The sequence below is a fragment of the Diachasmimorpha longicaudata genome, chromosome 1 (assembly GCF_034640455.1).
Source record: "Diachasmimorpha longicaudata isolate KC_UGA_2023 chromosome 1, iyDiaLong2, whole genome shotgun sequence".
Taxonomy (NCBI): Eukaryota; Metazoa; Arthropoda; class Insecta; order Hymenoptera; family Braconidae; genus Diachasmimorpha; species Diachasmimorpha longicaudata.
The window spans coordinates 7,665,792-7,679,456 of record NC_087225.1 but is presented as its reverse complement, the minus strand read 5'-3'; the positions used below and the strand labels follow the sequence as shown (position 1 = coordinate 7,679,456).

Genomic DNA, 13,665 nt, shown 5'->3' with positions numbered 1-13,665 from the left:
CAATAAGATAGATGTTCTGAAACATCTTTCCAAATCTGATAAATTCAATCTTGAAATTCCAATAAATCAATCAATCCCGTGAATAAACCAAACCCTTCTAATCCTCATTCAAAAACACCACAAACTATGATCAGCTCCTATAAATAACGAACAAAACCTTGTCAATGAACCACGAAGAATACCCAGCACAATTCCCGAACTAAAATGTCAATGTCACAACATCATCACATCAAATGTGTAAAGAAAACATTTTTAATTATCATAGGCTCGTTAAATATATCCGCTCCACCCACCGTCCCCCCAAACCGATGTCATGAGGCATGATTTTTCCTTGGAGATGATCCAAGACTTGCGCATAAAAACTAGATAGAACAAAATCCGCTCGAAAAATCGTTCCTAAGGTCAATGGTAAGCCTGAAGTAAGCCAGTCATCAATCGGCACTGCAAGAAGAGGAAGAAATCGTCTTCAGTCGCTGTCACTCAATCAGTTGATCTCAAATTGCTCCGCTAAGTTGTCTGATTAATTGTTTAATTTCGTTTTCGAATTTGAATAGTTATACAATCCGGAAGCATGAGTAAGAAGAGAGTTTGCATCGTTGGAAGTGGAAACTGGTAAATAAAAAATTCATTAGATCATAAACGAATGCATTACACGTGTCTGCAAACACCGAGTACTCATTTATTATCAATCAGCTTGTTTATAATCATCTTGTAACGTCACTTTTAATGCTTTGGCATGAGCGGAGGCATCAAGGTCACATTTATCTTCAAGGAGATGATGAAGTAGCTCACACCAAACGTGATCTTTTAGAAACACAATTATAAACTGGGAGCGCAAATTAATTCAGCGATAAAATGAATAGTCCAGGTCGATTTTTATTGTGTTTCGTTGTCAATAAATGTCTTGCAATCTAAGGACAGAACAACGGTTGTCAGGGCTTTTATCGCAGCCCTCAATCTAGTTTTCAAAAAAGGTCAGATCGAAAATTTCGTCATCTTCCTTAGATTGAGAGATGTTAATGAAGAACTCGGACATGAGCTAAGGGGACTTGAATCGATTTATCACTTCACGAATGAATTTATCTTCCGATTCACCCACGATGAGTTAATATTCAACGTCATTTGCATTTTCATTGTCACACCTTAAGATTTTTATTATCAGAAAATAATTAAAGTTGTTGTGGCAGGGGCTCGGCAATTGCCAAAATTGTTGGAGCGAATACTGCTAAAAACAGTGACAAATTCGAGGAAAAAGTCACTATGTACGTATATGAGGAGATGATCAACGGGAAGAAGCTCACGGAGATTATTAATGAACAGCATGAAAACGTTAAATACCTGCCGGGACACAAGTTACCACCAAATATCGTAAGCATTTCCCACAAATCTTTAATGAGACAATTGTATTAATTTTCAATTTCTATTTAATTAATTCTTAATAATTTTCTGAGAAGAAGTCTTCACAGAATTATCTACTAACAGACAGTATTTGTTCTTTAACCAAAGCAAGAGTTCTTTTCACTAGTAATTTTTTCAATTTGTGCTGTTATTAAATTGGTTGCCTTATTTAGAGGTACGGAAAGCGCAGACTTCATAAAAATTTCTATCTTGGAATCGGCTCAAGTTGAACCGAGTAAATAATTCAGGGGATGATACGAATAAATTTTATTTCTGTAAAATTTTATTGTTAATTCAGTAGCCAAATGACAATTTGGTTTCAATAATTTTGACCTCAGCTGAATTTTCGAGGCATATCTCCCAAAATAAGGACAATAACGAAATTTTCGTGCTGACTTTTTCTACAGGGGGAAGTAAAAACTTTTCAAAAGCTCAGAGCAAATTTTTCCATCTCTCCAAGATGTCGGGATATTATTTGAGAACTAGCCAAGTGAAAAATGACTATAATCGTTTGGCCGTTTCGTGGCTGAATTTCACGTCCCAAAATTCAGGCGAACCAAAGAAAATAATAAAATTGAAACGGATTTCGTCCGGTTCAGGGGCAAAAATAAAGTATCCCAATGAATTTTTGTTTATTCAATTTATTTCTGAATTTCTTATCAAATTAGAATAAGTTGATGATAATTTTGAAGTGCAAACGTGCAAGATAACTGTTGATTAGTTTCTCCGGAGTTATCTGGTGAGAGTGATAAATATTTGATCCCGATATCCTCATTGAAGCCCTGACATATGTGTATGCTTATGATATGATGATAACAGGGGTTTCGGGATTCATTATTAATAGTCAGTCGTTGTGCGAACGTAGACTTTCCCTGATGGCATGGCGACCTTATCAACACCACCCGGGAAAAGGGTGGCAAGATCCTCGTCCTTAACAGTTGGCAGAATCATAACTTTATCTCCAGGCTGAAAATATGATTAACAGATTTCACCTTTTTTCTCTTCAAGAACAAAATTACCCAAAATTTTTCGAGATATTAATAGCATTAGACACTTACCACCCAGTTGGCTGGGGTAGCGATCTGGGGCTTGCGGTCGACGAGTTGGAGAGAGTCAATTACACGCAAAATTTCACTGAAATCGGGAAGAACATTTCATTGAGATAGATTGAAATGGGATGTAAGGGAGAATTAATTTGATTTTGTGAATGGGACGTTCTGATCTCTATTTCTAATTTTGAAAATGGAAAGATAGCGGTGCTCCCTTCAATTTATCTGAAGAATTTGCTTAGATTAACGGAGACTTATGATTTTGATTATCATAAAATTGTCCAGCATATCCTCCTCTTGTTTAGAATTATGAGGAATTTCCATTAACAAATTATCTCGCAAGGATTTGACTACACAATGAAATGTCTGGGACTCACTCGACATTACGTCCAGTCGACGTTGGGTATTGCATACTGAGACGAAGGCGATGGTCAGGGCTGACTACGTAAAGTGCCCGAACGGTAATAGCGTGTTCAGGATCGTCCTTAGACTGTTCATCGATCATATCGAGCTTGACCGCCAGTGTACGGTCATCATCCGCGACGATGGGGTATGGGAAGGCCCCGGGGATGTCTTGGCAGTAGTTCTTGATGTCCTGAATCCCAAAAAAAATAAAAAACAGTGTAAATACAGCGAAAAAAAATTCCTGACGTCATTAATTTCCATTCACCCCCCAATTACATCCCTCGAAACAATCTGTCCCATCGATCTGTAATTAAATGACTCACATTGACCCAATCGACATGGTCCTTGAGCTTGTCCACCGAATGTGCCAGAAGTTTAACATTCCTCTTTTGAAACTCGGGCTGATGGACAGCAATGCGACCAAGCTCAGTAGTGCAGACCGGTGTAAAGTCTGCTGGGTGTGAAAATATAACTACCCACCTGTTGAATCAACATTCGAGTTATTCAACCGAATTGCAATGTTCAATACAAGCGTTGAGTTAAGAATCGAATGGGTGATCTTAAAATGAGAGTGAATGTCAGACGAATTGGCAAGAGGCCGATGCGGTATTGGCCCAGTTACGTCGAGGACGGGTTTTAATGTACTTTTACGCAATTTATGCACTTCCCAGAGATTATTTTATGACTGGGCCCATTCATGGGGGGATTCAATTGAACATAAACGCTTGTTAGGAACGATGAAAGGCATTATTTTTTGCATTCCAAGGAGAGGAGGGAATTTGCTGAGTCGAGACGTTTGAAAAAATTATCATAAAATTGGGACTCTTGCACTTGAATTATTTACAATTCTACCTGATAGCCGTAGAAGTGAATGGAACCCCATAATGGATAGTCATAATAATTAATAGACCCCTGAATGGCTCCAGCATAGAAACGAAGGACTGAATTCTGTTTCATGTTGAGAAAAAAATTGTCGTTTGGGCTCGTTGAGTTGGGGACTGGTTTTAATGCGCTTTTAAGCAATTTATGCTTTCCCCGGAGCTCTCTTTATGAGTGGAGTCATTGATGGGGGGCAATTGAATATAAATTGTTATTGGGGCCGGCGAAATGCCTCTTTTGCCAAGAGTGAAATTGTTAATTGAGGGATTTGAAAAAATTATTATATATAATGGTTATTGTTGTTTTTGAATGACTTACGATTCTCCCTGCCACTCATAAAAGTTAATGGGACCCTGTGTGGTCTCAGCCTGAAAATTAGGAACGATCGAGTTCAGCCTCATTTTGGTAAAAAAAGGAGTGATAGTCACTCTTCACTGTGCGAATACCCAAGATAGACTGTTACTAACCGACTGGCAGCTCCAGCTATTTAAAGGAGAACAACCGGCAGTACTTGTGGGAGCTCTGATGAAATTCTCAGACTGGAATTGTCATTCCCCCACTACATGATAAGGTGTTGTCAACCGACGTACGATACAGCTTATTTTAATCGCCGAAAATCTTTTGCAAAAATAATATGATGACATCAATACTATAATTTCAAATCACATCGGTCTTTATCTCAATACTACATTCATATCATAGAATGTTGCGATTCACAAATACAAATGTGTGCTAATAAAAATCAGCTTCAGTTCAGTAAAAGAAATGATTCGAAGAAGCAATTTTGCAGAAAATAATAGTATGCCATGAGCACGAGGATTTCACATTCCATTTTTCTCAGTAGAATACTCGTGATGATGGTTTTGGAAAAGTGTTAATAAGAAAAAAAAATGTGGAAGAGTCTTGCATGCCACTGATTGCACATCCGCTTTTTGAATTTTATGTAATCTCCGCACGTCTGTCAAGTCCACAAGGAAACACGTTCGAGATCCCTTGACCTTGCAAGCGTTGAAGACGAGCCAAGTTGCGACGAGATCTGCAGCATTTGCTGATGAAAATAATGGGGTTGACTAGCATTTCACTTTCATTGAGTCGTTAATTTGTTTACCGAACAGGTTGCAGTTCCTGATGTCGTGGAGGCTGCGAAGGAGGCTGACATCCTCATTTTTGTCATTCCTCATCAATTCATCAGGGGTCTTGCGGCTGCGATGCTGGGGAAAATTAAGCCAGACGCTGTTGGTCTTTCCTTGATAAAAGTAAGAGATTTTTGATTGATATTTTTTAGAGAATTTTCCACACAGCAGAGCTAAATTCTATCCATTTGTTATTCTTCTAAAAATTATTTTTACTATTCAATAAATCTCAGGGATTCGACAACTCCGATCCAAAGAACATTCAACTGATCTCAAAGGTCGTCACAGAGCACCTGAAAATTCCTTGCTACGTTCTAATGGGTGCGAATCTGGCAAATGAAGTAGCCGAGGAAAAATTCTGTGAAACGACAATTGGTAATTAATCCTTCAATCAATCTTTATCGTTTCTGTGGGTCAAGGAGATCGAACGAACAGGAAGAATCCTCTCAATATGTCTTGTTATCTCAGATGGTTGGGGATTGATTAGTGAAGTGTATTTCCTCTTATGATATTTACAGGTTGCAAAGATAAACGCCTAGCACCTGTGCTCAGAGACATGATTCAGACACCCAATTTCAGGGTTGTGGTGGTGGATGATCTCGAAGCTGTGGAAGTGTGCGGAGCTTTGAAGGTATTCCTGCACTCCTTAATTAATGAATTTGATATTTTGACTTTAATGAAGCTATTGTAATTATAAAAAATGAATGTCTCATTATATGAAGTAGCTATGACGAAAATTCATACTTTCTATTTAAAGTTTAAAAATTGGTGAAACTTTCGGAAATTCTATGTCCATTTGAAAATAATCATTGGAACGCTAATAATGACTGAGTAGCATTCATAATTATCTGATTGTTGCTGTTTGAATAATATTGAGTCATTTTACCTTTATACCAGAATATTGTAGCCTGTGCTGCTGGTTTTGTTGACGGTCTGTCCCTCGGCGACAACACAAAGGCAGCTGTAATCAGACTGGGTCTGATGGAAATGATTAAATTCGTTGACACATTCTACGGAGGATCCAAATTGTCAACATTCTTCGAGAGTTGTGGAGTTGCTGATCTCATTACTACTTGCTACGGTGGACGAAATCGCAGGGTTTGCGAGCAATTTGTTAAAACAGGAAAGGTAATAACGTTAATTAAACCCCAGTGCATTTCGTCAAATATTACAAGACATTCGCGAAAGTAACTGAGAACAATTTGATTGAGACGTTGAGAAATGTTTGATTGAATAGAATGAAAATATATTTTCCAGACAATCAAAGAACTTGAAGATGAACTTTTGGGGGGTCAGAAGCTCCAGGGGCCAGCGACCGCAGAAGAAGTCAATGGAATGCTGAAATCCAAGAATTTAACCGACAAATTCCCCCTATTCACAGCTGTCCATCGCATCTGCAGCAAGGAGCTCAAAGGATCAGATCTGATAGATCAAATTCGCAATCACCCTGAGCACCAGTCAGTACATTTGCACTTTGATATCAAGATAGCTTGGTGGTTTTTGAATCTGCCAAAATTGTGATTTAAGTCACTTGATTTTTCACAAAACAAATAAATATAAAAAACTGTTTTCTCTATTTAAATGATTTTTTTTTCACTCAATTTAGAGTCGTCTCCCATAGATGAATGTTCACCTAAAACCACCAAACTTACTCGATTAAAAAATCAAAGCACTTGTTTGTGAACTAATATTCCATTAATTATTCTAGTTGGAATGTCTTTTTTACTAATTTTTCATTCACTGTGAATAGATTTGCACCGAAAAACCTGTATGTTTATTAACCCTCTAGAGGAGACTGATTAATCAATGTAGTAAGTTGCGAATACTAGACTAGGATTCTCACTGCATGATAAAAATTGGGCAATTGAGGTAAGAATAAAGACCCCCATTTCATAGTTGCAGTAGAAATGTCGAATGCATATGTATTTTTCTCTAATTTCAGAGCTAACTTGGCAGCAGCTTGAGAATCCAAATAATTGAATGAATTAAATCCCATTGCTCAGAATTTTAATAAACTCATTAGGTCGAGAGATAACTGTAAATAAACGATGTAAAACCGGAAAGAGACGACCACCGAAAGTATTGTAAATACTGATAAATAAATAAATATTATTGTTACTGAATATTACTCAATATTATTCCTCTACTCTTTCACTTTATTATAATAATAAAATAATTTGGGGAAATACTAATTATCGGGCCTATGTCTTAACTTTCGGCCCTCCACATCTCCTCCCAGGGGTGGGCAGAGGAGTTCCGGGGAGTGGTAAGTTATCAATCAAATGTTCCTCTTTCAATTTTAATTCGTATCTACCAGGTGCTTTCTCCACAGCTTGAACTATTGATGTCCGGAGTTCGTGGTCCACTTCCAGGGCAAATTTATTCAACTAAAATTGAAAGACAATGACGTGAAATGAATTCAAAAATGAATAAATTCATTTGATCTTGTCTCAATTAATTAATTGATTTATGCTCAATTTTTTGACGATGATTTTATATTTTTACCTCTACTATGGCGTCCTGGTTGGTCACATGTTTAAATTTTCTGTATTCGTCATTTATTCTCTGCCTGGTGACTGAAAATTACCGAAATTTAAGTTGTTCAGTTGGAAAAACGTGATATTTTTTTAAGCGAATAGATAATGAAGTGATTCGCTTTATTGATCGTGATTACCCTCAGTTGAGAGATTTCATCTGAGACTGGAAACAAATTTACTTAACATCATTGAATAAATTTTCTCACGTTTCAAAGAATGTTCATCCCCTTCAAACGTCGACAGTCTCGTTCTATGAAGTTTTTTAAACACTTTGAGAACCTAAAATGCAATCGTTCAAATATTTTCCTCCAAAACATTACGAAAGAAGTCAGAAAATCAGAAATGGGTTTTCTGCGACGCAGATCGTCGCAGAAAAATAAATAAATCATTGTCCATTCAACAACAAACGTCGTTTGAATATTTATTACCTCCCTACGTAGCTCCCCACTCATGTCTCTATTTATGTTAAATCCTAGGAAATAATTTATTGGAAAAATTTATTTGGAGTTGAGTAATTTTTGGAACCGACGACCCTTGCAAGCTGGGGTCGGTTTGCACTGGGAAATCACCAGAAATCAATCTACATGGGCTCCTTTAAAAATAGAAACAAGGCTAGATATGTAAATAAGCACAAGGAAGTAAATAAACAGATAAAAAATGATGGGTTACTTTGAATGCTTAACCTCACTCTTACTCTGGACACTGGAACGGAAGTAGCGCCTCGTAGTGTTCTATGTTTGAAGTCTCTAAGGATGACGTAACCATCCCTTCTCCAAATGATTTTTAAATGACAAAATTACATTTAATTATGACTTGTAAGAATTTAGGACTGAAAACTTGAGCCTCTGGCACGTACGCTAAACGATGTAGTTCAATTGTTCGATAAGAGTACAGAAGTTAGTGAAATATGAAGTGGTAACAGAGATTACAGGGGAGATTGCTGATGCTTATGGAGTGGTTTCAACCGCAAAATGTAGTAGCGGTGGCGCATGAACTCCGATGGTGAATGTGCCTGTTGGTAAGGCATTACCAAGGAGTACGTGGCCTGCCATTCGGGCAGCCCATTTGCGATTCTTCTAGGGCTCCGGGAATACTCTAAAATCGATTTGTTTGTTTTTCGCGTTTTTCTCGACTCCTACAGCCAAAAGGTTCCCAGCCTAGCTCGCCACGTTTCTCCATAGTAATGCCTTACCGACAAGCTCGTTCACCATCGTAGTTCATGGACCACTGCTACTAAATTTAGCGGTTGTTGCCGCTCCATAAGCGTCAGCAATCTCCCCTATAATCTTTGGTGGTAAGAACCCGTTGAAGTCTCAATATATCTTGACAAAATACATAGTATGATTTGAATGAGACATATCTCACTTTGGTCCTAAAACAACATCTTCACAACAAAAAAAAATGTTAAAAGTTCGCTTTGGAAATGTTGGGCTATTACCGATTGAATCGGTGCACTTCCCCACCCCTGAGAACAGCCATCCATCAGTCTATACAGATTATCCCTCGCATTCCTGACAATACGTTAAAAAAAATTCAGAGTCAAGTAATAATGTCCTCTAAATTTTCAACATAATATCTAAGAATCGTCTCTTGTCTCCTTTAACTATTTCCTTTGTCATCAGATCTTCCAGAAGTCCATTTCACCTCAACAATATGTAATAAATATGTGAAATGGAGTGAGATGAGTTCAGGAAAGTATAACCTACCTCAACAATTTGAGACACAATAATGAAAGATCGAGATAAGGGCTAATGAAATACGAAATTCGAGGGAAAATGAGCATGGAGTGTCCCAATTGTGGGAAACAAACCAATTTCTCGGATTGTCGATTAATTCAAGATAGTTGTGGTCATGAGAAATGTCGAATGTGCCTGTTGTACGAGGAGGACGGTTGCAAGACGTGCAATGACCTTCTGAGGATTATACCCACGTTTCCACCAGGTGAATAATGAATTATTTTTCAGGCATCAACTTTGTTAAAAAAAATTTAATGGTTCTTTCATTCCATTCTGGATTTTTTGAAATGGCCTCAAAAGTATTCCACTTAATTATCTATCGTTCTGTCATTTATAATGTCAATCTGAATACCAACATCTTGGTATCGAGAAATTCAATCATTTGTTTATAATCTAAATACTTTATTCGATTAAATTAAACGAATTAATAGATTCAAAAATGATGTTCTCAGTCAATCTATTTCTTAATGAGACAGTTCTATCATTTTATTTTTCGAGAAATATCTTTAACGAACATTAAAATTCATCCGATTATTTTCATTAAGTTCAATACTTAACTGGTGATTTCTTCAACTGATATTGGTGCAATCTCTGGCCTAAATTCAAAAAGAATATTTCCTTCTCATTTACAATGAGAAACTCCATTTATAATTTTTCCCCACTATTTCCCAAAAGATGAATCCAATTACACGGATATCTTTCAGATGCAGGTGAACAGCAGCCGATGGGAAGTATCCCATACCCATCCCCCCTTCTGCCGGAAGACCAACGACTCCAGCAAAAATCTCCTTCACCCTCCGGGCCACCGTATGCCTTGGAACCCCCTCCCCTCCCGCTACCACAGCCAGTTCGCAACAAGCCACCCAAACCTCCTGACCGAAATCACATAGTGACCCTGCCAGGAACTCCGGTACGTTACAAATGTACCATCTGCCTGAAGATCTTCCGAAACCTCAAAGGCCAATGCTACCACGACGTCTGTCGCACCGGAATATCCCCATATCATTGCACCGAGTGTGGCAAAACCTTCGTTAAAAAATCCCATTTTGAGTACCACGAGAGAATGCACACAGGTTACAAGCCCTTCTCCTGCAGCATTTGCTCCAAATCCTTTCCCCAGAGGAACAAGTTAAATCGACACATGCAGTCCCACAATCCGGAGAAGAAGTACCTCTGTTCATTCTGCGGCAAGAGATACGCCAAAATGGATGACTTGACAACCCACAGTATGCTTCACACAGGTGCGAAGCCCCACTCATGCCCCACGTGTGGAAAAGCCTTCAGGATTCGAGCGAGTTTGACTCGTCACATAAGGAGTCACTCCTCAGAGCGTCCCTACACTTGTGACACGTGTGGAAAAAGCTTCAAGGAGAAGGGCCTTCTGGTAAGACACAGGAAGATCCACGGCAAGGAGAGACCGTACAGCTGCGCTCACTGCTCCAAGCCCTTTCTGTCTAAGAGTGAACTGAGAAGACACGTCGCCAGTCACTCGGATGACAAACCCTTCCCCTGCACATTCTGCAATATTGCCTTCCGTCGCAAGGATAATTTAAGTCGGCACATACGTCATCATCACATGGCATCGAATCCTGAGTGGGAAATATCCAGTCTTCCAAAGGTCCAGGATAAAAGGAGCGACGAAGGGAAGAGGAAGGAGGGAGAGAAGAGGAAGGACGGAGAGAAGAGACAGTGTAAAAAGAACAAAGGGAAACATAGAGCTGAAGAACAGGAGACAGCCGCCACTGATGCCAACACCGAAATTAGTCCTAGGGTTGACACCAGAGGAGTCATCACACCTGTTATTCGTGCACCTAGAGAGTCAAGCAATGCTGTACCAGTGATCAATGGTCCTATCAGCATCCCCAAACCCTGGGATCAGCCTGTGGCAACCAAAACTGTGTTGATGTATACAGTGCCCATTCCCAGCCGAGAAGCCATTGTCATCAATCAGAGGATCGAACAAAAGCTGTATCAACAAGGTTCAGAGGCCAGTGGGGTTTATTTTTATACAGAACGACCTAGTCGAGAGTCGTATGCTTCAGTGAGCTTTCCACCTCTGGGGCACAACGCAGCGGTTAGAGCTGTTTCTGGGGGTAGGAGGATTTCCGGGGACTCGAGTTTTTCACCTCCCATGAGTGAAAATTTGACTGAATTGAGGAGTGCCCCGGGGATGGAGGCATTGAGGGAAGGGAGCAGAAGGGGGTCCCCCATTATGGGGGATGAGAGGGTCAATATTCAGTTGAGGGATAATAATATTGATAGCACTAACTGTGTCTCTACTATTAGGGAGAACTTTGGATGTGAAACTCGTTGGAAGAAGAGACCTGACAATTTTAGAGAACATCCCGACTGAGGTGTTTAGGTTTTCATGTTTATATTCAATACCCAAGCGGTAGAATACCCAATACCCAAGCGGGAGTGGTTCAAATTGATTTAATTTCTATTACTGGTCAGTGCTCACTTAATATTTCGAAATTTATTGAACACACAATAGTTTTCGTTATGACCTTTTGTAGGATGAATTAAGGGTTACCGAAGAGTTATTACAAACACTTATACCTGCCATGCATGTTGAAAGATCAATGGAAAACCGACGTGGTTAGTAAAATTAATAACTTAACTTTACCTTGTCGATTTCGTTGATCCATTTTATGGTGAACTGTTATTGCGAATAATTTCCTCACAAGAGAACCCTCAAGTCTGTTTTCGTGAGAGGGTAACTGTCAATAAGCCTTTATTGATAGGTTTCTCATGTAACCAAAATTGACAGCGAAAAATGTTGTGAAATGTGAATAAGTAAAATTTCGTTGATCAACGGATAAATGAGGATTTGTTGACTGTGTTTATGAATGAAGTCAAGTAAATATAGTGACGACTATCGACATTGTGATATGATAAATTTTATTATTTTTCTATTGTACGAACTTCGTGATAACTTAAAATTGTATAAACTGTAAATGATGTTGGAATTGTTACGGAATTTAGTGGTCTGTATTCAAGAGGAATTAATTATTTATTATTTTGTCATTTTAGTAGAATGGAATTGATCAAATAATCATTCATGCGTTAAAAAAATCAAATACATTCACTTGCTTTACGTAAAATACTTAATCTAGTTGTTATTCGGATCCTTAATTACTCAAATGGAAATATAAATTGGATTTTATAATCGAATGCAATTAAAATATTAATTAATTTACAGCGAAACATTGATATGAATAAGAAAAATCGATTCTAATTTTTTTTCTAAATGAATGTCTCTTCTAAATTTCCTCGAACGAATGTGATGAGTCGTTTGCTCTCCTTAAAATCTACATTACACATTAATATTCACAAACGCATGAGATTCGAGGTGAAAGTGACTAGTATGATGCTTCGAACTGTCACGAAAACGATGGTGAATGATGAACGTAATATTGATAAAGCAAATTCGAAGGTGAATGAGTCTAGAAATTCGCTTAGAACAATTGCTACCAATAGGTATTAGTTTTTATTACTGAGGCTTGGCTTTTGTCGTGTGCCAAGTTAATCGATCCTCATAGTATCTGATGACTACTTGGGGACACATCACGTTGGCTTCCTTAGCTGATACTAAATCAGTCTCCTCAGACCCTTGCCTGGATGGAAAAACACGTTAATTAACTATTAAAATTCAAGGAATGATTAATCATTGACATTTACAAAACTACAATTTTGAAAATTCACGAAGAATTCATATATTTCATTTAAGAGTTGAGTATTCTGGTTCTGCGAACCATAAGGGCAATTAATTCAAGCAGAAAACCTCATAGAAATTACTTTGCTTTGTCATGTCCTTAATCTGAGCTGAGTGAATAACTTTTTTTTTGTCGAATCATTTTTTCTTCTAAAATTGCCAATTGAAGCATGAAACCCTGTTGATTTCGGTTCAAAGACCATCTTTAGTTAAAACCAACAAATACTCTGTTAAAATCAAAATCACTTCAATCCCATAGCAAGATACCTTCACTTCATCTCTTCCTTTCATAATTTTCGCATTTAACCTCCAAACACCCCAAATTATTACCACTTCATAAGAAACATGAGTTCTCCACTGGAGTCAGTAGCTCCAATGATTTTCTCCGGTTGAAAGCCCTTCTTGAACCCCTTAGGCTTCTCCTCATCCTTCATAATTCTTTTGGAGCTCATCACCTAGAACAAAGGCCCGGGAATTACATACGTAGTGCAAAAAGGCTCATCAGTCTTAAGCAAATCAACTCACGGTTATCTATAGGTTAGATCTGCTCCCAAACGTCAATGCCAATCACTCTGAATGATTTTATTTCCTCACAAGCCCTCTTTCGATCACAGGAGCACACAACAGTCTAGTTTACTTCTCCTGATAACAACTAACACGAGCCGAGGAATAACAATTCATTTACATCAACAATTTATGGCACTTGTTTACGTTTGGCAACGCCATGTTTGATGTTTCATACCATTTCGGAGCGATTCTGCCGTCATTTTGAATTTTTCTCTTCCTCGTTTAGTACCATCCGAGGTCTGGAGA

The 13,665-nt window shown here is 38.3% G+C and overlaps 5 protein-coding genes across 8 annotated transcripts; 2 read left to right on the top strand and 3 right to left on the bottom strand.

Moving 5' to 3' along the window:
- The first annotated feature begins 118 nt into the window (after positions 1–118).
- Positions 119–6,987, top strand: LOC135166258 (glycerol-3-phosphate dehydrogenase [NAD(+)], cytoplasmic-like). 2 transcript variants are annotated; one of them, XR_010299644.1, is made up of 9 exons: positions 119–612; positions 1,188–1,368; positions 4,847–4,987; positions 5,098–5,239; positions 5,383–5,495; positions 5,762–5,992; positions 6,122–6,321; positions 6,615–6,733; positions 6,807–6,987. XR_010299644.1 is itself a non-coding variant. In XM_064128357.1 (8 exons), the coding sequence occupies exons 1-8, from the start codon at positions 572–574 to the stop codon at positions 6,826–6,828; spliced, it is 1,071 nt and encodes a 356-aa protein (XP_063984427.1). In that variant the 5' UTR covers positions 386–571; the 3' UTR covers positions 6,829–6,987. The 2 variants fall into 2 exon arrangements, 1 of the variants encoding a protein (XP_063984427.1); XM_064128357.1 differs by lacking the exon at positions 6,615–6,733 and having other exon boundaries at positions 386–612.
- LOC135166268 (peroxiredoxin-6-like) lies at positions 2,024–4,207 on the bottom strand. The gene is made up of 5 exons (XM_064128385.1): positions 4,050–4,207; positions 3,176–3,332; positions 2,825–3,042; positions 2,457–2,532; positions 2,024–2,364 (listed from the first exon to the last, which is right to left on the bottom strand). The coding sequence occupies exons 1-5, from the start codon at positions 4,130–4,132 to the stop codon at positions 2,236–2,238; spliced, it is 663 nt and encodes a 220-aa protein (XP_063984455.1). The 5' UTR covers positions 4,133–4,207; the 3' UTR covers positions 2,024–2,235.
- A 2-nt stretch (positions 6,988–6,989) lies between the features above and the next one.
- LOC135166277 (uncharacterized protein) lies at positions 6,990–8,249 on the bottom strand. Of its 2 annotated transcripts, none has more exons than XM_064128404.1 (5): positions 8,096–8,249; positions 7,830–7,993; positions 7,608–7,680; positions 7,370–7,440; positions 6,990–7,251 (listed from the first exon to the last, which is right to left on the bottom strand). In XM_064128404.1, exons 2-5 carry the CDS (start codon positions 7,851–7,853, stop codon positions 7,066–7,068), a joined length of 354 nt encoding a protein of 117 aa, XP_063984474.1. In that variant the 5' UTR covers positions 7,854–7,993; positions 8,096–8,249; the 3' UTR covers positions 6,990–7,065. The 2 variants fall into 2 exon arrangements, with proteins under 2 accessions (XP_063984474.1, XP_063984465.1); XM_064128395.1 differs by having other exon boundaries at positions 8,071–8,214.
- A 237-nt stretch (positions 8,250–8,486) lies between these two features.
- On the top strand, positions 8,487–12,243 carry LOC135166210 (zinc finger protein 577-like). 2 transcript variants are annotated; one of them, XM_064128293.1, is made up of 4 exons: positions 8,487–8,695; positions 8,813–8,944; positions 9,024–9,342; positions 9,842–12,243. In XM_064128293.1, exons 3-4 carry the CDS (start codon positions 9,153–9,155, stop codon positions 11,488–11,490), a joined length of 1,839 nt encoding a protein of 612 aa, XP_063984363.1. In that variant the 5' UTR covers positions 8,487–8,695; positions 8,813–8,944; positions 9,024–9,152; the 3' UTR covers positions 11,491–12,243. The 2 variants fall into 2 exon arrangements, with proteins under 2 accessions (XP_063984363.1, XP_063984366.1); XM_064128296.1 differs by lacking the exon at positions 8,813–8,944.
- On the bottom strand, positions 12,132–13,658 carry LOC135166289 (chromobox protein homolog 1-like). Its single transcript, XM_064128416.1, has 3 exons — positions 13,378–13,658; positions 13,183–13,307; positions 12,132–12,754 (listed from the first exon to the last, which is right to left on the bottom strand). The coding sequence occupies exons 2-3, from the start codon at positions 13,302–13,304 to the stop codon at positions 12,631–12,633; spliced, it is 246 nt and encodes an 81-aa protein (XP_063984486.1). The 5' UTR covers positions 13,305–13,307; positions 13,378–13,658; the 3' UTR covers positions 12,132–12,630.
- Positions 13,659–13,665: the final 7 nt, after the last annotated feature.